At 62.4% G+C, this 23,963-nt stretch overlaps 2 protein-coding genes across 3 annotated transcripts; one reads left to right on the forward strand and one right to left on the reverse strand.

Annotated features, from left to right (window-relative positions):
• The first annotated feature begins 2,996 nt into the window (after positions 1-2,996).
• NAB2 (NGFI-A binding protein 2) lies at positions 2,997-8,755 on the forward strand. Of its 2 annotated transcripts, XM_037515036.1 has the most exons (7): positions 2,997-3,236; positions 4,568-5,441; positions 5,861-5,994; positions 6,318-6,369; positions 6,463-6,595; positions 6,759-6,950; positions 7,898-8,755. In XM_037515036.1, the coding sequence occupies exons 1-7, from the start codon at positions 3,154-3,156 to the stop codon at positions 8,005-8,007; spliced, it is 1,578 nt and encodes a 525-aa protein (XP_037370933.1). In that variant the 5' UTR covers positions 2,997-3,153; the 3' UTR covers positions 8,008-8,755. The 2 variants fall into 2 exon arrangements, with proteins under 2 accessions (XP_037370933.1, XP_037370934.1); XM_037515037.2 differs by lacking the exon at positions 6,759-6,950 and having other exon boundaries at positions 2,998-3,236.
• Positions 8,700-22,168, reverse strand: STAT6 (signal transducer and activator of transcription 6). Its single transcript, XM_037515035.2, is given in 23 exon segments — positions 8,700-9,826; positions 9,829-9,983; positions 10,086-10,220; positions 10,312-10,377; positions 11,171-11,227; positions 11,412-11,522; positions 11,635-11,698; positions 11,896-12,042; positions 12,369-12,505; positions 12,591-12,685; positions 14,169-14,375; positions 14,705-14,797; positions 15,349-15,471; positions 15,606-15,693; positions 16,019-16,207; positions 16,296-16,427; positions 16,901-17,049; positions 17,255-17,307; positions 17,417-17,555; positions 17,958-18,041; positions 18,323-18,461; positions 19,359-19,495; positions 21,859-22,168. Coding segments are annotated over 22 exon segments (2,508 nt in total). The 5' UTR covers positions 19,475-19,495; positions 21,859-22,168; the 3' UTR covers positions 8,700-9,797.
• Between the last annotated feature and the right edge of the window lie 1,795 nt (positions 22,169-23,963).

Below are 23,963 nucleotides of genomic sequence, written 5' to 3' on the forward strand. Positions count from 1 at the left end.
CAACTCACCCCTGTCTGAGGGCTTAGCTGATACCCACCTGTGCGGGACGGTCCCGGGCTGCTGGGTGAAACCAGCAGCTGTGACCGAAATGTGTGCAGAGAAACCCAGGGTCACATGGATGGGAGCAACTGATTCTACCTAGAGGCAGTGCAGGAAGGGAAAATGATGATATTTGACCCCGAGTGAATTGATTGATCTGTCGGAGGAAAATGTGAGTGGAGTCTGGGGGAAGGGGAGGGAGTGAGCGTGCAATCTGCTATGAAAATCAACACGTGCCTCGGCATAATCATCTTTCTGGTTTAAAATGTCCTCACTCCTCTTCCACCCACTTTCTTCACAATCTTTTACCTTTTTCTTGGAAAACTGGGGCTGAGGCTCTGGTTTCCCTTCTGGAAGAAAACAATGTAAACATGAATCCTCGATGAAATGGGTCGGCTGCTCTGCCCCGTGGTGTCCTCGGAGAGTGTAAGTGTGTAAGTGTGTAAGTGTGTAAGTGTGTGGGGGGGGCAGGTGAGTCAGGTAGGAAGGTGGTCCTGAGAAAGGGGCCCACAGAGGAAAGCGAGGGCACCAGCCCGTCTGTGTTGGTCCCCACCCTTGTTGTCGCCCCGACACGCAGACACACACACGCACCGTGTCTTATGCGTGTATTTTCCTACAGTTTCTCATCGTCTCCGTCTCTTTGTTTCTGTCTTTCTCCATTTGCTGAAGGCTGGAAATTCCTTGCTCTCAGCGGAAGGGCGTAGGGGGGGCGCGGGGGCGGCGCGGGGGCGGGAAGCAAGAACAGACATCTCAGCAGCTCCGGCTGCGGGGGCGCCGGCCCCGGCGGGCCTGACAAGTCGGTGATTTTTTAAATGTATGTATTTTTAAAACCCGTCCGCAGGGGCTCACACACACCCCGGAGCGGCACGGACACGCCGCTACGACGCACGAAGGGAAGAAACATAAATACGTGCTCGCGGGGCTCAGGCGCCAGGGGAGCAGCGCCCGCAATTTGCTTCGCCGTTTACAAGCCCCAAGTTTCCCTGAAATTCTCCGCTGCGGCCTCGCGGCGCTCAGAGGCGAACGCTCGGGAGTTTCGGGCTCACGCGCGGGCCGCACCCCGCGGCACCCTCCGGGGGGGCGGGCGGCCGTCCCGGGGCGCTGCCTGCGCGCCCCTCTCGGGCCGGGGCGCCCCAGGACCGGAGCGCAGGCCCCAGCCTCGGCCCCCCCGCGCCCCGCGCCGGGCTCCCCTCGGTTCCCGCCCCTCCCCTCCGCGCCCCGCCCGCCCCGCTCTCGGCCGGCTCTCCCCCCGATCCGGGGGCTCGGCGCCGCCCCGGGGGGCGGGTGGAGGGGGGCGCCTGGAGCGCGGCGTGGGCGGAGGATGTGCGTCACGGCGGGGGCCGAGGGCGAGGAGGCACGTGGGGCGCGGGGCCGGCGGCTGGCAGCCCCGCTCCGAAATAACCAGGGAGGGGAGTAGGGGGCGCGGCGCCCACACAACCGAGGGGGTCGGGGAGCGCCCCCGGAGCGAGCCGCGGTGGCCGCGCCCTCGTGTCGCGAGACGGGCAGCTGGGGCGGGAGAGGACTCCGCGGGCTCCTGCCGCCGCACCCCACGGTGTTCGGGGCGCCCCGGGATGGGGAAGAGCGTCCTAGCCACGGAGGCCCCCTCCCCCCGCGGCGCCCCTCCTCGTGCCCCCGCGGAGACGGAAAGGCCCCAACGCCCCGCCGGAAAGGGGAGCCGGCCCCCCCCGCCCCGCCCCGCCCCGCCCAGGCCCCGGCCACTCGGAGGGCGGGCGGGGCTCCGGACGGGGGGGACCGGGCCTCCGACCAGTCGCGCGCTCCCCGCCCCCGCCCGCCCCCACTTCCTCGCGGCTCGAAGCCTCGGGGCTGGGCCCCGGAGCCCCAGCCGGCTCCCCGCCCCCCTCCCGGCGTGGGCGGGAGTGTAATGGGAACCAGATGGGGCGAGGAGAAACGGGGGGGAGGGGCGGGGTGCGGGGGGGCTCGGCGCCTCGAGGAGCTCCTCCCTGCAACTCCCCCGCCGGGACCGCGCCGGACGCGCCAGCCCGTCTTCAAGCAGCGCCTCGAGGGGGTCCCCGAGAGTCTCCAAGGGGGCCTCCTCCCCAGCGCTGCTTTGCCCCAGAGTTCCCGGGGCGCAGGGCCGCCTCATCCTCGGCGAATAGGGCGCGACTACCAGGGGAAGGCGGGCGGCCCTGCCATCCCCGTCTGACCCGGGCGCCACCAGCCCGGCGCATCCCGGAGGCGCGTCTGCGCGGGCGCCTCCCCGCAGCGCGCGCTTTCCCGCTCCCCCAACTTCGGCGGGGCCGGCGGGGCCGGGGTGCAGCGCGCGCTCCGCGAGTCCCCGAGGCGGCTGGGGCGGGGCGCGGGGGGAGCCCGGGGCCCCTGCAGCGCCCACGCTCTGACCTGCCGTCAGGGCCCACGAGGGGAGCCGGAGGCGCGCGGGCGCAGGCCGCCCCCCGAGTCCCCGCCGCCCCGCCCGGCTCGCCGCTGGCCCCGCGCGCCCCGCGCAGCCCGGGCGTGGGCGCGGGGCCGTCTCGGCGCGTTGCGCGGCCGCGCGCGCCGGTGTCTTTGTGTCCCGCGCGCGGCGGCGGGGCCCGCGGGGGATGGCGCGGCCGGGCGCTCACGTGCGCGTGGGCGCGGCGAGGGCCGGCGGCGCATCCGGCGTGGGCGGCGCGGAGCGGCCTCGCCCCGCCCGCCGGGCCCGAGCCCGCCCCCCGCCGCCCGGCCCCGGCCGCCGCGGTCCCCGGCTGGGCGCGCGGGCTCCGGGCCCCGCCCGCGCCCCCGCCCCCCCGTCCCCGCCCCTCCCCGGCTCCGCCGCGGCGCCTCCACCGCCGGCCGCGAGGCCCGGGCGCCCGCCCCCGGCCCCCGCCCGGCCCCCGCCCCCGGCCCTGCCCACGCCCTCGCCCGCCGGGCGGCGCCGCGCCGGGCCGCGCTCCCCGTGCGTCCTGCGGGGGCGGCCGCGCGGAGAGGCGGCGAGCGCAGCCGGGGAGGGGGCAGAGGCACAGGCAGAGGCGCCGCCGAGGCTCGCGGAGCGGAGACGTGGAGGGCGGGACGGGCCCGGACAGCGGCGGACGCGGCCTCGCGCGCCGGGCGGACCCTGCGCGGCCGGGAGCCGAGCGCGCGGCGCGGGACGGGCGCCCCGGGGGTCTCCGGCCGTCCATGCGCAGAGCGCCCTCCCCCCCCGCCGAGCAGCCGCCGCGCGGGGGTGACAGCGCCCGCCGGGCCGCGCAGCCCAGACTCAAGTTAGTGGGTACAGGGGAGCGGGGGGGCGCGGAGGGGTGGAGCTGGCCGCGAGAATGGGGTCCGGAGGTCGCGGAGAGGACGAGGGGAAGCGGGACGGGGGTGGGGGGAGGAGACTGATGGAAAAGGGGGTGCGTCTTCGAATTAGGGGGCCCTGGGAGCAGGCAGGCTCTGGCGGAACGGGAAGAGTAGTAGCGCGATCTCCGCCCGCCGTCGGCTCTGCGGGCAGGACCGGCTGCGAGCCCCTGCAGGGGAGGCGCCCGCCGCGCCCGGGGAAGCCCTGGAGCTGTGGCTGGGCAGTGCCGGGACGAGCCGGCTCAGCCCCTCGCGGGCGCAGGGCGCGCAGGCCCCCGGGTCGGCGAGAAACCCCAGCCCGAGCCCGGGGGTGCCTTTGGCGTCCCTTCTCGCTTCCCTGCCTTTGTTTACAAATTGGGGAGGGGAGTTTCGGTGCGCCAGCCCTCCCTCGGGAGATCTTGAGCCACTCCCCCACTCCACCTGAAGATGTGGGTGGAAAATGAGGGAGAGGCGGGAAGGCGGGAGCCCCCCCAGGCGGTTTTCGCCCACAGACACTCCCGCGTGGGAGTGCGTGTGGGTGGCACAGGCCCCTGAGCAGAACAGTTGAGGCGCTCCTGCTCTCCGGGTCTGAGCTGAAGGGACAGGCCTCCTGAACAGGTGGGGACGGTTTCTGCTGGGCCAGGAGCCAGCTGAGGGGTACCCCGCAGTCTAGAAGGGGGGTGCACGAAGGGGGAGAGACCCAGAGTGCTCTAATCGGGCCTGATCTGTGGGGAGAGGAGCGAGGGGCCACGGCTCACTGGGTGGGAAGGGCCTGGGGAGGGGTGTGGCAGCCACCTGGGCAGGATGCCACCAGGGAGTGAAGCTGACCACAGCCCAGGGGCCCGCTTTGGTATGGGGCAGCCCCTTGAGTAGTGCTGAGACACCCAGGGGCTGGGGCTGGGTGGCATGGGCTGTGTCCTGGAGGAGAGGACTTTCTGGCCATCTTGGCCCTGTGTTGGCCTCAGTGCTGGGCACCTCGCCCCAGGCCAGAAAGATACAAGCTGAGATGGGGCCTGAGAACCTCTGACTTCTGCAGAGACTGGGCTGGCTTTGGTACTTCCAGCCAGTGTGGGATGGCATCGGCGAGCCTGTCTCTGAGCAGTGCCTCGTAGACAAAGAGACAAGCATCGAGAAGCTGATTCTTACAGTCTGCACAGGCTTAGGCACTGGGCAGGGAGGGCACTCAGAGGAGAGGCAGGCAGGAAAGAGGACAATTGAGTGTGGGCTGGTACCCCGCAGCGGAACTTGCACTGACTGCCCCTCTCATTCTCCCTCTCAGACCCAGTGGCCGAGCCATGGCCCTGCCTCGGACGCTGGGGGAGCTGCAGCTGTACCGGGTCCTGCAGCGCGCCAACCTGCTGTCCTACTATGAGACCTTCATCCAGCAGGGGGGCGACGACGTGCAGCAGCTGTGCGAGGCGGGCGAGGAGGAATTCCTGGAGATCATGGCGCTTGTGGGGATGGCCACTAAGCCCCTCCACGTCCGACGCCTGCAGAAGGCGCTGAGAGAGTGGGCCACCAACCCGGGGCTCTTCAGCCAACCAGTGCCTGCCGTGCCGGTCTCCAGCATTCCGCTCTTCAAGATCTCGGAGACCGCCGGGACCCGCAAAGGGAGCATGAGCAACGGGCACGGCAGCCCAGGGGAGAAGGCGGGCAGTGCCCGCAGTTTTAGCCCCAAGAGCCCTCTTGAACTTGGAGAGAAACTGTCCCCACTACCTGGGGGACCTGGGGCAGGGGACCCCCGGATCTGGCCAGGACGAAGTACTCCAGAGTCCGACATCGGGGCGGGAGGAGAAGAGGAGGCTGGCTCGCCCCCCTTCTCCCCACCTGCAGGGGGGGGAGTCCCTGAGGGGGCTGGGGCTGGGGGACTGGCAACAGGTGGCGCTGGGGGTGGTCCAGATCGACTGGAACCGGAGATGGTCCGCATGGTGGTGGAGAGTGTGGAAAGGATCTTCCGGAGCTTCCCGAGGGGGGATGCTGGGGAGGTGACCTCCCTGCTGAAGCTGAACAAGAAGCTGGCAAGGAGCGTGGGACACATCTTTGAGATGGACGATAACGACAGCCAGAAGGAGGAAGAGATCCGCAAGTACAGCATCATCTACGGCCGCTTTGACTCCAAGCGGCGGGAGGGCAAGCAGCTCAGCCTGCATGAGGTGAGGGCCCCGGCTTCCCAGGATCCTTCTTGATTCCCAGGCCTCAGCCTAGTTACTCTGAGAAGCCCCCCCTCCCCAAGTCTGTGTCGCTGGCGCTCGACCGGGACCCCAGCCCTGACCCCCCTCCCCCACACGCAACCCCAGCTGCTCCGGTGCTCCATCCCGAGCTGAAGGGGAAGCAGAGATGCAGGCTGGAGCCCAGCCGCCCCGCTCCGTGCCACGTGGGAGCCCACAGGAGCAGACGAGGCCCCGCGCATTCCTGGGAAGCTGTGGGGTGCTGATCTCTGTCTTTCTTCTCTAGAAAACTCCTGTGTAGGGTGAGAACCCACGCAGGCATTTGCTGGCGGGGCCTCTTGGTCTGCCGGCTGAAGGGATGTGAGGGGTCGGGGTTTTGACTGCTCTGGTGGCTGTCTCCACAGCTGACCATCAATGAGGCTGCTGCCCAGTTCTGCATGAGGGACAACACGCTCTTACTGCGGAGGGTGGAGCTCTTCTCCCTGTCACGCCAGGTGGCCCGAGAGAGCACCTACCTATCTTCTTTGAAGGGCTCCAGGTGAGACCCCCCTCCCCAGGCCCTGCCTAGATTCCAGTTCTGCCAAGGAGCTATCTCCCGTCCTGTCCGCCAGCTCAGGGGCCCCTCAGCCCTCTTCTACCCACCTGTGCGTCCTGCCTGGGCCATGCTGGCTGTCTGGGCCCCTCCCCTCCCCTCCCCTCCATCCGAGTTTTCCTCGGCGCGGCAGTGCCTGAGCGGCAGACTCCTGCTCAGCTGCTTTCTTTCCAGTGTCTCAAAGTAGTGCCCCTCCCTTGCCAATCTGTGCCCAGCCCCTCCTGTGGCCCTCCCCAGATTCAGTCTCCTGTTTCTTCTCATCTTTGCAGGCTCCATCCTGAAGAACTGGGAGGCCCCCCGCTGAAGAAGCTGAAACAGGAGGTGGGTTTGCGAAAATGTTTGTAGGAAGTTAGGGCACCTTTCCTAGTCCCCTTCCTTGCCAGGGCCTCAATTCCCCATTTGGAACATCCGCAGGTTGGAGAGCAGAGTCACTCTGAAATCCAGCAGCCTCCCCCAGGGCCCGAGTCCTATGCACCCCCGTACCGCCCCAGCCTGGAGGAAGACAGCGCCAGCCTGTCGGGGGAGAGTCTCGATGGACACTTGCAGGGTGAGTGCGCTTGACATGTCTCACTCGGGGCGCTGGGGTGGGGGGAGGGGGCTGGGAGGCCTGGCTGGCTGGGGCAAGGGGCCTGGGCCTGTGGGTCTGGCTGTGCGGTGGAGGGGGGTGCCGTGACTGTAGCCCCTTACCTGACACGTGCCCATGCCCACAGCTGTGGGGTCATGCCCAAGGCTGACGCCGCCCCCTGCTGACCTGCCTCTGGCATTGCCAGCCCATGGGCTGTGGAGCCGCCACATCCTGCAGCAGACACTGATGGATGAGGGGCTGCGGCTCGCCCGCCTCGTCTCCCATGACCGCGTGGGCCGCCTCAGCCCCTGCGTGCCTGCGAAGCCGCCTCTCGCAGGTGAGGCAGCCGGCAGCGCTGTCCCCGAGCACCCCGCCACGCAAGGCCCTGCGTCTTGGTCCCGGCTGGGCTGGGTGGGAGGAAGAGGGACGTGGTTCACTGGGGCAGTAGGATGGTCGGGCTCCAGCCAAGCAGCCCTGGGCTGGCTGCAGGACCCTGCAGGGGTGTCCACCCCACCCCCACCCCGGGGTGGGTGGGGAGCTCAGGGCAGCAAGGGGCCAGTGTGGGTGACAAGGGGGCACAAGGAGGGTCACCGGTGAGAAGCTTGGCTGGGACCCTCACCTGTGCAGGGGGGGAGTGGCCAGGAGTCTGGGTGTGGCTGCCCAGCTTGGAAGTGGAGAAGCCAAAGGGGGTGCTTTGTGTGTGGCTGGGGGGAGGGGGAGTCAGAGTCGGCCAGTAGAGCACTGGCCAGCGGCTGGGCTGAGAGTGACGCAGCAGACAAAGCCACCAACCCTGGCTTGGTATTTTTAAACAGTGCGTGGGTGGGAAGTGGGGGTGGGGACTAGAAGGGGGGCTTTTCTTGGGGGAGGAGCTGGGAGGCTGGTTTCTGTGTTCCCCCTGATTTGGCTTCTAAGAAACTTGGAGGGCAGGGTAGGGTGGGTGGAGCCTGGGAGGGGGCCAGGGATGAACGGGGGCGGCAGAGCCTGGGAAGGGGGTGGGGGAGGGGAAGAGGTCAGAGCCAAGCCGCCCCCACAGCTCCTGACAGAACCAGAAATTCCAGCAGAACGGAGGCGGGAGAGACAGAGAAGGGGAGAGACACATCCAGAGACAGAGAGCTACACACAGCTAGGAAGGGGAGGGGGTGCACACACCCGGGGGCAGAACCCCCTCATACACCTGCTGTAATTCAGGACATCAGGCTCATCTTGGCCCTGGCCTCTGTTTGCAGCCGCCCTGCGGCCTGGCCCGCAGCCCACAACCTCCTCACCTACCCCTTTTCCCTGCAGAGTTCGAGGAAGGCCTTCTGGACCGATGTCCCGCCCCGGGACCCCATCCCGCACTGGTGGAAGGGCGCAGGAGCAGCGTGAAAGTGGAGGCCGAGGCCAGCCGGCAGTGAGGGTAGACTGGCGTGCTCACCCCGGGCCCCGAATGGACGCCCGGTCCACACGGACCCTCCACTCTGGACCCCTGCATCTCCTCACAACCCTGGATCCTTCCGCTGCCCTTCTCCTGCCTCCCCACCTGCTCCATGGATATAGACTATGGGGCGTCAAGCAATAATGAGCAGGGGCCTGGCGAGAGGACACGTGGAGGCTGTGTGGTGCCCCCCACCCTTGCCCAGAGCAAGGGGAGAAAGGATTCTGCCTCCAGGGCATTTGGGGTTCCCCTTCCCTTACACAACACTCCTCTCTAGCTTGACCCAGTGGTGTGAACAGTTGGACTCGGTTTGGACATGGGGGAAAGGGGACGTCCCTGAGAAGGTCCAGCAGCTGAAAGTGGAAACATTTCCCCACAAAACTGGGGGCCGGAGAACACTGGACCTGTCCTCCTCCCCTCTGCTCCCCCATTTTTGTGCTTCTAGTTTGTTCTTTAATTTAACAAGTGCTGCAGTCTGCCCACCTAGTGCCCTCTCCCCCCGAAGTCCTCAGCAGTTCTTTCCCTCCTGCCCTCTCTGGGGAGGGGAGGGGTGTGGGGTCTCTTTCACCGGCCCCCTCAGGAGGCCTGGGTTGGACTCAGGGTCTCCCTCAGCTGGGGGCTGGATCGCAGCACCTACCTGAGCAGTTAGAGCGTCTTTCTTTTCAGATCGTGTACAGTAGATTATTTATTTTGTTATTTTGGAATAAAGTTTATTTTATGGCTTAGGATCTATGACCCCCTCCCCCGAGGAGGGAGGAAGGGTGGCGTGGGGTGGGGGTGGAGGGAAGCTGGCCGTGGACGGGAGAGGATCGGGGCAGGGCCACCTCACACAGCGGGGCCTGCACCCCAGACTTGCCCCTGCCTCTAGGTAAATGGGTGTGTGGAGCCACCAAAGCTACAGCCACATGCAGACGTTGGAACCACACAGACCCACCTCAGCAGTCACCCGCCAAGCTGAGCACGACCGGGCTAGCAGCCAACGTCAGAGCCAGCACCTCGCTGGTGTGTCTCGTGCAATAGCTCACGTTTCTAGACTTGTCACCCAGCACAATCAGGTGGGCACGTGCTCCGTGTGGCCGTGTAACTAACGCGTCGTCGTGTATTAACGCGTCTCGGCGCGCACACTTTACACAGCTGCACACGAAGAGCCTTGGCCCCTGCACATCTGCAGTCACAACCCAAAGCCTCCATCTAACAGGGATTTGGGGCTGTTTGGGGTATGTTTTTTAATAGGGGCAAAACCCACATCGGTGACCAAATGTCTACAGACTATACTCACCAGGGGTCTCCAGGTCTGTTTCCCCAGCCACCACCCCCCACCCTCCCCAGCTGGCTCCCAAGCCCGCCCTTCCACACTCAGCCTCTGTGCAAACGTGTGCACGTGTCTCCGTGTTAATACATGTGAGTGCTGGGCTCGCGGTGGGTAGGGAGCCTTCATGCCCTAACCTGTTCCCTTGCCCGGCCCCTCTTCCTGGCCAGCCCCATCTTCCAGGGAGGGCTGTGAGTGCAGGTGTGTCGGGTGTGTCTCATTTCGGAGCCTGGATTTCCTTTCCAGCACCAGAAGGGGGCGGGGGGCAGGGGTGTGCAGTGGAGGGGAGGGTGGGCAGGCTCCACCCATGGTGCATTCTCCTAGCAGAGTCTTCTGACCTGGGGTGGGTCAGGATGGGAGGCGCCGCCCCGTCTGCTGCTTGGCAGGAGCATGGGCAGGTGCCCAGAGCAGGCCCCTGGGGGTAGCAGAGCTGTCTCTCTGGGCTGCTTCTCCAAGCCCAGTCACCAACGGGGGCCGGCCTTTAGGTCCAGGACATTGAGATCCCAGACTGCCCGTATGGAGAGGGCTGCAGGAGGGGCTGCGCCCCCAAGGAGCCTGCCCCGGACTCCCCCTGCCCCTCCAGGAGAAGCTTCGTGAGGTCTTGTTCAGTGGGAGGGAGCAAGGGCGGAAACATGTCTTCCCCGGCCCTGCAAGGAGGAAAGGAGGGGGGTGGCGTGGGCATGGCACCCGCTTGGGCCACCCCCTAGCTCGGGCCACCCCCCAGCCGCCACCTGCAGCCCGCCACTCACCAGGTGCCCTGAGGGAACCCTCCCACGGACTGGCTCAGGCAATTCTCTTCTGCCATGGTCACATCTGGGCAGAGCAGGGGGTCAGAGCTGGACATGGCGTGCTCCTGAGGCGTGTTAATACACGGAAGCAGACCCCTGCCAGGCCCGGAGAAGTAAATGAGATGGGGGAGGGGGAGACGGCTGGACATGAACGGGAAGGGTGGGATGGGCGGAGGAGGTCACTCACGGGGGGTGAGTCTGGTCAAAGGGCAGGCTCATCTGGCTCAGGTTGGGGGCCATCGGCAGGTGAGGTCTGCAAGCCAGGAAGGAGGGCACAGTTGGAGACGGGAAGGCGGAGCAAGGACAGGGGGTTGCAAAGTCAAGATCACTGAATGAGGAAATGATTTCTTTATCCTGACTTCTCTGCTCCCTGCACAGACGTGGGCAAAGCTGGGTCTGCTGTGAGCTCATCAGGAAAGCGTGTGCGTGCTGGGGCAGGGGAGAGGGGCGAGGGGCACTGGATTAGCCAATTCTAACGCTGCTTCCGGTGGACTTTGAACGCTGGTCGTTCCAAGCTGGCCGGTTCCCACCCCCACCTCAGCTCGTGGCGAGGGAGACGCTGTGCCTTAACTAAGAGTTAATAAGTACCTGAGTGTTACCTGGGGAGCAAAAACCGTCTACAGTCACTTCAAGGCCAAAACAGATTAAGACAGCGTTTAAGTGACGGCGAATTTCAGAGGCAGGAGAAGGTTTACATCATCCTTACTTCGAGCCAGGTCCACGTATTACCAACTCATTTAACCTTCTGTGCCAGATGGTCCCCATTTTACAGATGGGGCACCCAAGTTAAGTCATCTGCCCGAAGCCAGTGATGGCAGAGCTGGCATTCAAAACTGCGCAGGTCTGTCTGGATCTGAACCACTAACCCCTTGAGGGAATGCGCAGAAGAGACAGAGAGTTCGCTTTCTGGGGCCCCTTGGCCATAGAAGAGCCTCTCCTACCAAATGCGAATACCCATCCCCTTTTTGTGTGGGGACCCGACCCCCCCCTCCGGAATCTCTTTGACTTATTCCTGGAAAAGTGAAAACACACTGATGGGTTCTTACCGGGGAAGGGCTGGATATGAGGGCATGGGGTGAGAGTGTGGTGGGTACACCTGGGACCTGGGGAGAGAAAGCAGACCCCCCTGATGCCAACCTTTCTCCTGGACACCCCCATCCTGCCTTAAGATGGGAGTCCCTCTCACGGAAAGGAAAAGTTTCCTACTTCAGCCCCAGCTTTCCCAGCTGCCCAGGCTGAAAGCCGGCCGCCCAGGCCACTCCCACTCCTGTCTCGCAAGCGGCTTACGTCATCTCCGGGCTGAGCTGCATGTTCAAGGAGGAATCAGGGGCCATTCCAAGATCATAACTGTGCACCATGGTAGGCACCGGGGGCTCTGGGGTAGGAAGTGGCTGGTCCCTGGAGAAGGGAAGGAGGCACCTGTAAAGGACCAGGGGTTGGGGGCACCACCCCTTCCTGCAAGTAAGCACCTGGACCCCTATCATCCACCACAGCACAGCACCACACTCACCTTTCCACAGTCATCTTGATGGTAGCTGGGACGTAACCCCTGCCATCCTTACCCATCTGTTCAGCTGTTGCAGGGAGAAAAAGAAAGCCATGGAATGCTCCAGAGTTAGGGAAGAAGGGAGGTGAGAAAAGTGGGCAAGGCAGGAGAACTGGGGCTAGGAAAATGGAGAAGTAAGGAATGACCACCCAGAGGGCTGATGGGGGCAACAGGAGTAAGGCAGAGGTGGGCAACAGAGAGACAGGACTGGCAACTCTGGCTCACGCTTGTAGTGGCTCCGGAAAGCTTCGTCCTTGGGTTTCTTGGGGTAGAGGTTTTTGAGCTGAACAAGGTCCCGGATTCGGTCCCCCAGTGAGCGAATGGACAAGTCTTTGGCAGAAAATGGCTGGATGTTCTCTATCTGCGGGGACCCTACGAGAGGAATGAGAGCCTCAGTCCCCTCTGCCAAGACCTCCATCCCTTCCCCAGCCCCACCCCAGGACACCAGCTCGATCTACCAAGACTAGAGGAAGAGGAGCTAGGATGGGGTCCCAAGGGAGGGGCCCACTGGTCTCCATCTCACAGAACCCAGAGCGGAGAAGGTGCACGTTTCAACCACAAAAGGAAGGAGAGAAGTGGCCTATGGAAGAACCTCCTGAAGGTCAGGGTTGGCATCAAGGAAGACCACGACATTTCCTTCCCCAATGCAACCCAGGGGCACAGGCACAGAGACAAAGGGCTGACTGGGGTGACCTCACCATCCTGGCCCCGGATCACGTGGGCAATGGTGATGCCACCAATCTCTGAGTCGCTGAAGCGAAGGAGGAAGGTTCCGTCGGGTTCATTGAGAAGAAGGTTGGTGACATACTGTTTGCTGATGAAGCCAATGATCAGCCTGGTCAGGACGAAGGACAGGATGAGGTGGAGGCACCAGGCGTGGAAAGGGAGCTAAAGCTACAGCTGTTCAGGCAGGGACTTACCGATCTGACCAGTAGCTCCGGAGACAGCGTTTGGTGAGGTCCAGGACGCCATCGAACCATTGCCAAAAGGTGAAGCCACGACCCAGCAGGATCTCCTGTGGGGGAGGGCAAGGGAGTGTGAACAGGGAAAGGCCCGGGCTAGAGCCTGGCTAAGGCAGGCCCTGCCATATGAACACCCACATGACAGAGTCACCTGTCTGAGGGATCAAGCTGGACGTGACACCCTGTCAGTGACGATGGCCAACGCTCACGCTTACCATGACCCGGTGCGATTCCAAGCCCTTCCCCCATGTACATTAATCTCTATAAGCCTAAGCAGCTAGGTCCTGCCCCTTCTTAAAGATGAAGAAATGGAGACCCAGAAAGGCCAAATCACTTTCTCAGTCCCACACAGCTGGTGAGAGGCAGCACTGGGGTAGAGAGAGGGGTGCAAGGGGCCTCAAAACATTGTACTCCGCCCCCAGTGAGACCCGGAGTGCTGAGGCTTGCTAGGCTGAGTGTCCTGCTCCCTTTACTAACACATCCTCTGGCAACAGGCCTTTTCCTCCTCTCCTTTTTTTTCCCTAAGAGAGTAGTAAGTGGCTGCCTTGACCAGCTGGTCATCAACCAAGACACCAGGTTTCCTTTTCCCCTGCTCTTGTAACAGACCAATCTTGAGTCACCTTATATTGGAGACAGCAAAATATAGTAGCTAAGAGCAAAAGTCAGGTCCAGAGGCTTCCCTGGTCGCACAAGGGGTTAAGTCTCAGCACTGAGAAGCTACCCGCAGCCACTGCAGCACGAGTTTGATTCCCGGCTGGCCAGGGAGCTACCCACATGGCGCAGCAGACCTGTCCTGTCTCCCCCTGTTCCCCTCAGCAGTGGGTTTCAGTCCATCCACCTGTTCTGCTCCCCACTCTGTGTCTGGTGGGTCCTCTCACTCCCCCTGTCTCTGGCCTGCACCCCAGCTCTTGTATGCATAAATGAATAAATCTTTAAAAAAAAAAAAAAAGAAAAAAAAATCAGGTCCATCGTGAGTGCCCATCCCAGTCCCAGTCGTGCCGCTCACCTGCTGTGAGGCCTCGAACTTGTCACTTATCCCCTTTGAACATCAGGGGTTAAGTAAAATGGGCATTAGCAGCAGCACGGACTAAAAGGTACGTTGCAAGGATTAGATGAGATAACACACGTGAAGTGTCTGGTGTCTAGCGAGCTGCCAGTATTCAAGAACTGGTATGTCCCTGTGGGGCTTCATGCCGGTTTTTGCAGTAAGAACTATTTTATTGACAGGTCAAAGTCACTTTGAATCAGAGCTCTGTTTGCACACAATCTGGGTGAGTCATGCCATCACTGGTGGAGAGGCCAGAGGCCCCCAGACTACAAGCTGAGGGATCCAGAGGACACAGCCTCTGGGCTGAGCGCCAGAGCCAGGTGTTTCCCCCGGACCTTTCCCCCTGGAAGTGACAGGAGCCTTCCCGAAGGGCATAACCAGGCATGTGAACATCCCAGCAGCTGCCTGTGGGCGGGGGGCTGGGGAGATCCTGAGTAACCTCAAGATGAAGAGCTTGGGGTAGGAGGTACAAAGAGCAGGAGGATGACCTTGTTGAACTGTGACCAGGACACAGAGCGGTGCTGAAAGGCCTCCATGCTGAGGCTGTTGTCATTGAAGATCTTCTGGGCCAGGAAGAGGAAGTGTTCTGGAAGCAGGCCCCGGTTGGTCCCCACCTCAGCCATGAACTTGAGGTTCAGAGTTTCACACATCTTCTCCCAGGGTACCCGCTCAGCCACCACAAAGGGCACACGGTCCTGAGGGGGAGGCGAGGAAGCGCAGGCTATCACCCCATTCTTCCTCAAGTGGGCCTCTTCCTTTTCACCTTCCCCAGGTCCCCTCCCCCCCTCTCCACCCTGCTCCCCTGAGCTGCCTCACAAAGATGGTGCTTTTCAATGGTAGCTTTGGGTGTGACCCCAGGATAGTTCAAACTGGCATGAAAAGAGGTCAGAAGTAGGAAAGCAGGTCTGTCAGGAGTTAACCTCATTCCCAATTGAAAGTGTCTGCCAGCCCACCAGCCTGCACCCTCCAGATGAGAGCGCACCCTGCTCCCTGTCCCCCACCTCAACTCCAGACCTTTCCTCACCATCTCAGAGAAGGCATTGTCCCACAAGATGGTGGCTTTGGCATTGTTGTCTTGGTTGCCATGGACGATGACCACCAGGGGCAGTGACAGGGCCTGAAGGGGGTAAGGAGGGGCAAGGGGTTTCCTCAGGGGGCAGGCCCTGAGGGTAAAGGGAAGCTACTGGATTCACGCAGGGTTAAGTAAAAGGTGTGTGTGCTAGCAAACGCTTTCTGAAGCTTGCTCGAGGCCTTGCTATAGAGAAATGGTCACAAGTCAGCACCCAGGAGCCAGAGCGCCAGGTTTTCAGGCACTTGTCGGCTATGTGACCCAGGCGAAAGACGGCATCTGTCTGTGTCTCAGTGTCCTCGTGTGGAAAAGGAGGCTGGCGATAGAACCTGCCTCACAGTGTTCCTGCGAAGGTCAAGTTGTGCGTGTGTGACACACACAAGCCAGTGCCCTGGCCCCTAAAAAGTGTAATAAGCGCCGTTGCTGCTACCCTAGTTTCCAGGCACACGCACTGTGCGTTCTTGCTCCTCCCACTCCCCCCAACCCCAGTGTGCATGCCCCGGGGATGGGGCAGCCCTGAGGGCTGGGGCCCCGCCCCGGTGTTTGGTATGGAGGGGATCTTGGGCTCCAGACCCGGCCAGGCCGTGGCTTCGCCTCACCTGGAGCTGGATGGGGAGCTTGCCGGGGCCCAGCGTGAGGCTGGCAGAGAAGAGCACGGCGCACTTCTCCTCCGTGACAGACTCGGTGCCCTTCCGCTCGCACCGCTTGATTTTCTTCAGAAGCTGCAGAGCAGGAGGAGGGAGGGCGGGATGAGGGCAGACCCCACCCCTCGTGGCTCCCGACACACTCTCCCAGGAAGTCCCACGGTCTGAGGGCCCTTGAGGTCCCAGCCTCACACCGCCCCAGAAGCCCTCACCAGGTTCTTGAACAGGGCAGAGCAGCAGTTCCCAGGAATGCTGTTCTCCAGAGGCACCGTGTTGTTGATGATCTCCCCTGTGCTCTCCCTGTGGGGCGGGGGGCGGGGGCGGCCGGGGGGGGGGGGGGGGGGGGGGGTGTGTCAGAAGGCAGGACGCTCATCCCAGGGGTCAGGGCGTGCACGAATGTCTGGACTACTGGTTCCAAGAAGAGTCGGTCCTCTTGGCCAAATCATGATGCAACCACCTCATTCCAGCTGAATGGATCCCTCCCCTTCCCCTGAAGCGATCATTCAGGGTCCCCACATCCCACAGCCTTCCCTCCCCATCACCCTGCTCTTTGTGGTGCCTCACCCCCCGCCCCCGCTTCCCTGGCCTCCATTACCCCAACAGGCGGCCTGCAACCCCAGCTTACGCTCCAGTCCCAGGCCCCTGCGGCACGCTCAGCTCCCTCGCCTGCTTCTCAGTCACCATGTCGGCCCTGACCAGCAGTGGCTTGGCTGAGGTCCCCAGGAACCGCAGACCCAGCAGGAATCGAACCCCTGCCTGGAACTTGGTCTGAGTTTTCAGAACCTGGGGGGGCTGCTTCTCCACCAGGAAAGAGCTGAAAGGAGTGGGGGAGACAGCAGGAGAGTTAGCAGTGGGGTCCTCCTGTCGCCCTCCACACAGTCCTTCTGGGGGCTGGGGCCTACCTGGTGACGAGCGTCCGCAGGACTTCATCCAGCCGGCTGGCCAGCGATGCCCGGGCCTTGGGCTCAAGCTCCCCACCAGTCGCCCCTACCTCCTGCTGCAGCTGGGAATAAATGTCCACCAGGCTCTCACACCTGGGGTCAGGACAGGGGTCAGGGGGCACAGAACTCAGACTGCCTGTTCCAGCCCAGACCCTCTTTCCCGAAGCGAGAAAGAAAGCAGGATGGCATGTGTGGAGGGCGGGGTGGGCAGAGGTGTGGCTGCAGGAACCCGGGCTCCCGGGACTCTGGACCAGCCTTGGCTCTGGGTGGGAGCTGACTGCTCTGTGCCTGGTCCCCTGTGGACACTCAGCTGCCTCTTCCCTAGGGCCCTGGTGCCCAGCTCAGCGGCCAGCATGTGTGGTGCTTTTGCACAAACTGTCGGGTGCCCCACCAAGACCGAATAGATAACGGCGTCTCACTCCTCAGAGGGGCCGTATCTGCATAGGACACAACCTGAGCAAGCATGCGCGGCTCTGCCGAACAGGCTTCTCTGAGTCTTGGCCCACCCCAAGGCCCACCCCAAGACCGCAGGTGCCCACCCCCTTTCCCGTCAGCTCTGCCCCAACCTCTCCTGAAGCGGGCCGAGGCTCTCCTCAAAGGGCGCGCCATTCCCTGCCAGCTGCTGCTGCCTTTTCCAAATCTGGATCCTCTTCAGCACCAAGGCCTGGGCAGCCTCCAGTTCCCCAACCGTCTCCTGCAGCAACGTGGCCAGGTTCTGCGGACAGAGAGGGCCTGAGCGGGCCCCACACCGCCTCCTCACCCAGCTCCTGAGGGCAGGGTCTCTTTCTCACCTCTCTGGCATTCCCTTACCCCCACCTCAATCTGTGTCCCTCCGAGGAATCATCCCCTCCCCCCGCAGATCTGAGTGTCCTCAAAGAGGGCGCTTTGAGCTCAATGTCCACCTCTCAGTCGTTACTCACCTCGCTTGGCGCAGTCCTGCTGGCAGGAGTTTCTATCAAGTTGTGCAGAGACACTAGGGTGGGGGACAGAAATCAGGGGTGCAGATAGATTTGAGGTCTAAGAGGGGATCACTCCCACACACTCCCCAGAACCCTCACAGGGCTCCAGGCCCAGGCGCCCACCTTGGCCAGCCTCAGCCCCCTGCTGCAGGGCTTCCCGGAGCAGACGTGTCTCCCTCACTCGGTGCTGCAGCCTCTGCAGGGTGGTGCTAAACTTGAGCTCTTCTTGCTTCCAGTGGAAGGGAATCGGCAGGTGGCGGAACTGCACAGGAGGGACAGGGGCCAAGAGGTGAGCCACTCTACCCCTCTTCCTGCACGCGGCCTCCACTCCCTGAAAGGCTGCCTGCTGCCGGGTCTGCAGAGAAGGAGACAGACCACTTCCCTGTCTAGCTCCCCTCTCCCTTTGAGAGCTCGCCCAGATCTCCCTCCTGGCAGAATCCGCTCCTTACAGCTTGCTTCCTCCTCCCCAGGCCTCACTACCCTCAGTGCTTCATTTGGCATTTCCTAAGCTCGACTTGGGGTTCTCTCTGACCCCAGGAACCTCCTTTGGTTATCCTGGGCCTAGAACACTGAGCCTTTCCTAAGTTCAAAGTTCTCCAGCTTCAGATGGATCAAGATAAAGTCCCAGGGCGCTGAGCTGGGATGAGAGTGGGGTACCACGCACCTGTTCCAGAACAGCCTTTTTCTCCCCTTGAAGTATTTGTCTGAAAGTGGCCACGAGTTTCAGGGGGTCCCTCTGATATATGCTCTATAGAAATGACGGGTGGTAGGGTTAGCCTGGCTCTTACCCATGGTGTGCCCCTCCTCCCCTCACACACACAGGCACTGAAAACCGTACCACTGTAGACTCCAGAAGTTTTCATGCATTTGCATGCTTTTAAAATCAAATTTGCATGCTAGCTAACAGTTAACCACGAGAACACCAATTTCTTCCAGCACCCAAACAATTTTTTCAGCACCCAGCATTCACCCCCAGCTCCATTCCTGCCCCTCCCCAGACTTGAGTCCCCCTCCCTGACTGGCCCCCACCTCCAGGGTACTGATGTGTTGCAAGACGGCAGGCCCATCCCCCTGCTCCCCAGCTGAGGCCTGGAGGCGCTGGACAGTGGCGGAAAGCAGGGCATTGGCCACGTTGCAGCAGAAGGCGTCTGAGCCGACCAGGAACTCCCTGTAGGCAGATCAGGACAAGGCGGTCTTAGACCAGAGCTTTCTTGGCTCTCCTGACCCTCCGCCGCCACCTCTGGGGCAACAGCGTTGGGGCACATGATGAGAAATTACTCCAAGTGCAGGAAGAGCGATGAGAGGCCTAGAGGGGCTACACCGGCAGTAATGGCAGCCCCACCCAAAGGCGGTCTAGGATTTACTAGAATCAAGGACAAAGGAGGGGCAAGTACTAGGGAGTGTGTGTGTGTGTGGGAAGCAGTTATTAGGGGTCTAAGCTGGGGTGGAGTGACCAGGGGCGACTGCCTGGGGGGCGCCACTGTTCCCGCCAGTCTAAGCATATTCTCCGTATTCTCTGTTCTTAACTCTCTGCTAATCCTCACAAGCAGGTGCTCTAGCTGGTCTGGCTAATCTGGCCATGACATCTGGCTGCTGTTTTCAGCAGATACTGGCTTCCCAGGACTTTTGTCCTTGGTGAGAGGCCTCCTGCCTAGGTGACCAGCAAGAACTCAGGGTACCAAGACAGGTAGCCCCAGCCCCTAGAACAAGGAGGGCCGGGGATCGCACACTCCACCCCACAGCAGCCAGCTGAGCAGCAACTTCCCTCTTCCCACTCTCCACTCAGGCCCTTTGCAGCTCTCATCCACGCCTCTGGCACCCCAGTTTTCCAGCGGTTATGGGGAATGCCCCTTGCTCCAGCCCTGACTGCCCTTCTTTTGTGTTGGGGTCCTAAGGTGGCGAGGGGCTCCGGGTGTAGTGTGCACAGTCTGGCTGACGCCCCAGTACATCTAGGCCACCACATAGGGAATAACTGCTTCCACATCCCGAAAGAGGGGGCGTTTAATAAGAGGAAAGGTGGGTGGAGGTGGACCTGGGGGGCCAGCACTAGGCAGCCGGGACTCACCAGGGCTGGTTCTCCAGCCAGTCACCTAGCAGATGCCGCAGGTGTTGAGGAAAGTCCACATAGAGCCGCTGCAGCTTTTCTGGAGGCAGCTTGGAAACCAGACCCCACAGAGACATGATCTGGGGTTTGCAGGGTGCCTGGAGGAAAGGAAGGAGACCTCTCTGAGGGGTGTCCACGAACGCTGGCTTATGTTCTAGGGCAGCCAGGGACCCTCCTCACCACGTCTCAGGGCCAAACCACCTCAAACCAGAGATACCCTTGGTGTGTCACTGAGGCCACCCCAATCCCTGAGGTGACAGACACAGGGAGGAGGAGCTGAGCCGCAGCCAGAGGGGTGGAGTGGGGACAGGGAGATGGGGCTGTCAGGGAAAGTTCTCTGGGAGGGGACAGAGGATGTGGTTGCAGCTCTAGACTTGGCCTGAGTTCTGAGGGCAAAGAATCTCCCCTCTGTCCACCTGGATCTTCTTACCCATAAAGCAGGAGGCTAGGATAAGTGCAGAACTTTCCAAAGTTTTTAAAGCAGTAGGTAATTTTAGTTTTTAATCTGTAGAATCCCAATTACATAAAAGTTAAAAAATGGGAGTTTCTCTGGAAAGCAAGTGGTATGCCTGAAACTCGACCGCTTCTACTTTCTCTTCCCCACCTCCTGACTGAAAAGGTGCCCCTGGAGAAACCCTTAAAAATTCCAGGGTTCCATGAAACAATTTGAAAACCACCAGACTGGCTGAAGAAGGTGGTGATAACGACAGCTAGCGTTTATTAAGCACACGCTAGCAGGAGGCACGGCACCAAGTGCAGTATCTCCTTACAGCCCCGCGACAACATAAAAAACACATGGTTACCCCCCTTCACTCAGGACAAGACCATCTCAAGGAGGTTCTCAGGCTTCCAAGGGCACTGCGAAATCGAAATCAGCTTGGAAATCGGGATTTGAACCCCAGTGGGGGCTAACCACTGCGCTGCATGCAGTTAGGATCCTCCCCAGACAGAGACCCCATCGTCCCAAGGGGAGAAGGGGAGGGTCACCGCACAAGGGGGGGGGCACAGAAAGGGGGCGGCACTGGAGAAAGGTGCAGTTAGTGAGCCCAGAGTGAAGCGCCTGGTGGCAGGGACAGGAAGCTGGAGGAGCAGAAGGCCAAGGAAGGAGAAGCAGGCAAGAGAAGAAAGGAGGTGGGTGGGAGAGCAGGAGAGAGGGTTGCGCCCCATTTCCGAGTGGGCTGCAGGGATGGGCACCTGAGAGGATGCCCTGCTCATCCTTCCCATGATGGGGCGGGGTTGGGGACGGAAAACCCCTGGGTCTCCCCCCCTACCAACTCCTAGCATTCCTGTGTACTTCCAGTCTCTTCCTCTCCCCGGGCTCCCCAAAGGATGGGGGACAGGGGGGCCCTCCTCTGGAGAGTCCCACTGCTCCCCTCTCCCGCTCAGGGTCCTCAGACGGACCTTTCTTCTCCCGTCCCTGGGGGGCACCTTTGGGCTGTGTTTGGAGTTCAGGGGAGGCCTCCCCTCCTCCCTTCTCTGCCTCTGCAGTTTCTCAGGGTGTCGAGACCCTTGACCTCCGCCGACTACCCCACTGCAGATCGAGGGGACCCCCAACCCAACACTGGTGACTGGGCAGGGCTGGCCCTCCATCTGCCCCCCCATTCCATCCCGAGACGGCAGGGGCCACGCTCCCCGCACCGGCGGGACCGGGATCCGTGGGCTGGGCGGGACCGGGCCGGGGCCTCGAGCCCCGGGGCCCCGGGGGAGGAGCCAGGCGCGGGGGGCGGGGCGCGCCCTTCCTCGGCGGGGGACGCGGGGTGCTGAGCCCCTCGCGCTGCCGCGCGCCCCTGCGCCCCCGGGTCCTCGGGTCGTGGGGCCGCGGGATCAAGGCTCGGAAGAGCTGCTCGGAGCCGCCGGCGGAGCCCGGCGGGCCGGGGCGCGCGGGGGCGCGGGGGGCGCGGGGGCGGAGCCTGCGCAGCACGAGGAGGGTTAACAGCGCGCCGCCGGCCGGGAAATCTCGGCGTCTAGCAGCCAAGCGTGGGGCAGTTTTGAGGGGGAAATCCCCCCTCCTCCGGGGCACCATGAGGCCTGCTCTGGTGCGCGTACCCCGGCCGCATCCTTGAACAGGAACTTTCGGGGGCCAGGCTGGGGCTTGGTCAGGGACCGCGGCGCCCGGGCAGCCACCTTCTAGGGAGGGGCCCCTTCGCACCCCTCCCGCGCGCCGAGGGGCGTCCCCGGGCCCCCGCCCCGGCCGCACGCGTCCCTGGCGGGCCGGGGTACGGTGGGCAGGCGGCCGGGGGTGGGGTGGGGGAGGGGTGGCGGGGGGGGCACAGGCGCTGCCGGGCCGGCACCCACCCCAGAGTCCTCTGAGTTCCAAACTGCCCAAACCCGGGGCCGCCACCACCACAGCCGCAGAAACAAACTCTTGGGGAACCCCCCAAAGTGGAGGATCCCGAGAGGCCCCCCCACTAACCCACTTCCCCACACAGAGCCCCCCGCCCCTCCCCAGGCATCCCCTCACCTTGGCAACCCCTCTGCTGTCTTCTCCCGCTCAGCGGCCGCGGCCAGGCCCCATGGGTCTGTAGTTCTGTCCAGCGGTTTCGGGGCTGGCCCTGCTAGCACCCCCCACCACCACCGACAAGAAAAGGAACACACAAACACACCCCGTGCTTCCTCCTCCGAGCGCAGAGGAGCCCCAGCCCGCTGTTTCCGGCTTCTCCGGCCGCCCAGGTCCCTCCCTGGAGCTCTGACGACACACACCAGAGAAAGTGGGCTGGAGGAGGAAGAGGAAGAAAGTGGGGTGTGTGCCTCCTGGGGCGGTGGGGGGCCACGGCCCGGGGAGCCGGGCCTGGGGAGCCGGGCCTGGGGGGGCCCCGGATCAGGGTGGAGGAGAGGCTGCTCCCCACTTGCTCAGTCACTCTGGAGAGCCTCAGCCTTTCTCTAGAGAGTCACCTCATGTCCAGCAGAGACATGCCGCCCCAGACGGCTTCTCCCACACCCAAACTTTCACAGGGTCCCCGGGGTTTAGGCGCAGGTGTAACTGGGCTCCCCGGGCCTCTGGGAAAGCAAATCCCTCTGGGCTCTGCACTCCCTCCAGTGGAGGACCCTGAAAAGCAGCCGAGGAGCTCTAAGCCATCTGGAACTCCTAGGTCCCCCTCCCTCCTTGGTGGGGAACGCCTAAGAGTCTCGTGATCACCGGTGGGGCGGGTCTAGGGGAGGGCACCCTGAAGCGCAGAGTTCTGGAAGACTCCAGAAAGTCCTGCGGACCGAAGGCCATCTCTGCCCCCTCCTCACAGGGAATCCCCCTCAGACCCAGTGGGAGGCTGCGCACGCTGGGGTTGAGCTGCCCGCAGATCCCCTAGGGGCAAGTTGGACTACGAATCTACTCCACAGCCTTGGCCAAGTTCCTATCTATTTCTGGGGTAAACACCGAGACACACCCAAAACAAACACATATGCACAAGTTTCCGGACACAAGATCTCAGACACACGCACACACATGTGCAGGCAGGCTCACAGGCATGTCAGCACTCAGCAACATGCAATCCCAGTGAGACATTCACACACACAAGGCTTGCTCAGCTTCTGAGTCATCACCACAGCCTTTAGTAGGTTTTGCTGGAGGAGACTTAGGGACCCAGAGAGACCTTCGTGTCCCCACAGCGAAAGACTTAAGTGGAAAGGACAGTCAGCTGGGCCGTCGCAGGGGCCGCCTACTCCCCACCTCTCTAGACAGGGCTGGGCCGAGGCGCCAAAGTTAGGCCGATGCTGCCCCCTGGTGCCTGAACTGATTCCTGACCCCCCTGCTCCGCCCCTCCCATCCCATGTGGATGTGCGTGCCAGTGCACACGTGTGGGCCCAGCCCAGCAGCTGAGGATCACTGATAAGAACTTGGACTGCACACAGGTTGCTTGGGTTCAAATTCTGCCAACACTGCTAACGGCACGATTTTGGGCAGTTTAGTCCTTGTGTTCTAGTTCCGTCATCTGTAAAATGGAGCAGATCATTGTGTTAAGCCACAAGTTTGTAAGAGCAAAACAGGCTCATACTCAAGAAGGCGCTTTTTTTTTTTTGTATTTTTTAAAAATAATTATTTATTTATTTATACGAGAACCAGGGTACAGGCCAGATGCACGGGAGGGTGAAAAGATTCACCAGAGACAGTATGGGGAGCAGAATAGAACACTGCTGAGGGGACCAGTGGGCGTGACAGGAGAGGTCTGCCGCGCCATGTGGGACCCTTGCCGACCGCCTGGATCGAACCGGCACTGCAGAGGCTGCGGACAGCTTCACAGCGCTGCGCTCTACTGCCTGCGCCACCAGGGGAGGCCCACTCATGAAGGCTTTGAACAACACCTGGCACAGAGCCAGTGTCAGGCTTGTAAATGGTCACCTTCATGTAGGTGTGTGCTCCCTATATGCCAGTCTGTCTCCACATTTCTTCTTTTTGGAGTACACTAGGCTCAGGTGTAAGATTGGCTTCTGGGGCCTCCCCTGGTGGCGCAGTGGTTGAGCGCTGGGCTGCAAGGCTGCCTGTAGCCTCTGAAGCGCCAGTTCATTCCCCGGCTGCCGGCGAGGGTCCCCCCTCCACACACACACAAAAAAAAGATTGGCTTCTGGCCCACC

Source organism: Talpa occidentalis, unplaced genomic scaffold (assembly GCF_014898055.3).
Source record: "Talpa occidentalis isolate TD23 unplaced genomic scaffold, MPIMG_talOcc4v2.1 talOcc4.16, whole genome shotgun sequence".
Lineage (NCBI taxonomy): Eukaryota > Metazoa > Chordata > Mammalia > Eulipotyphla > Talpidae > Talpa > Talpa occidentalis.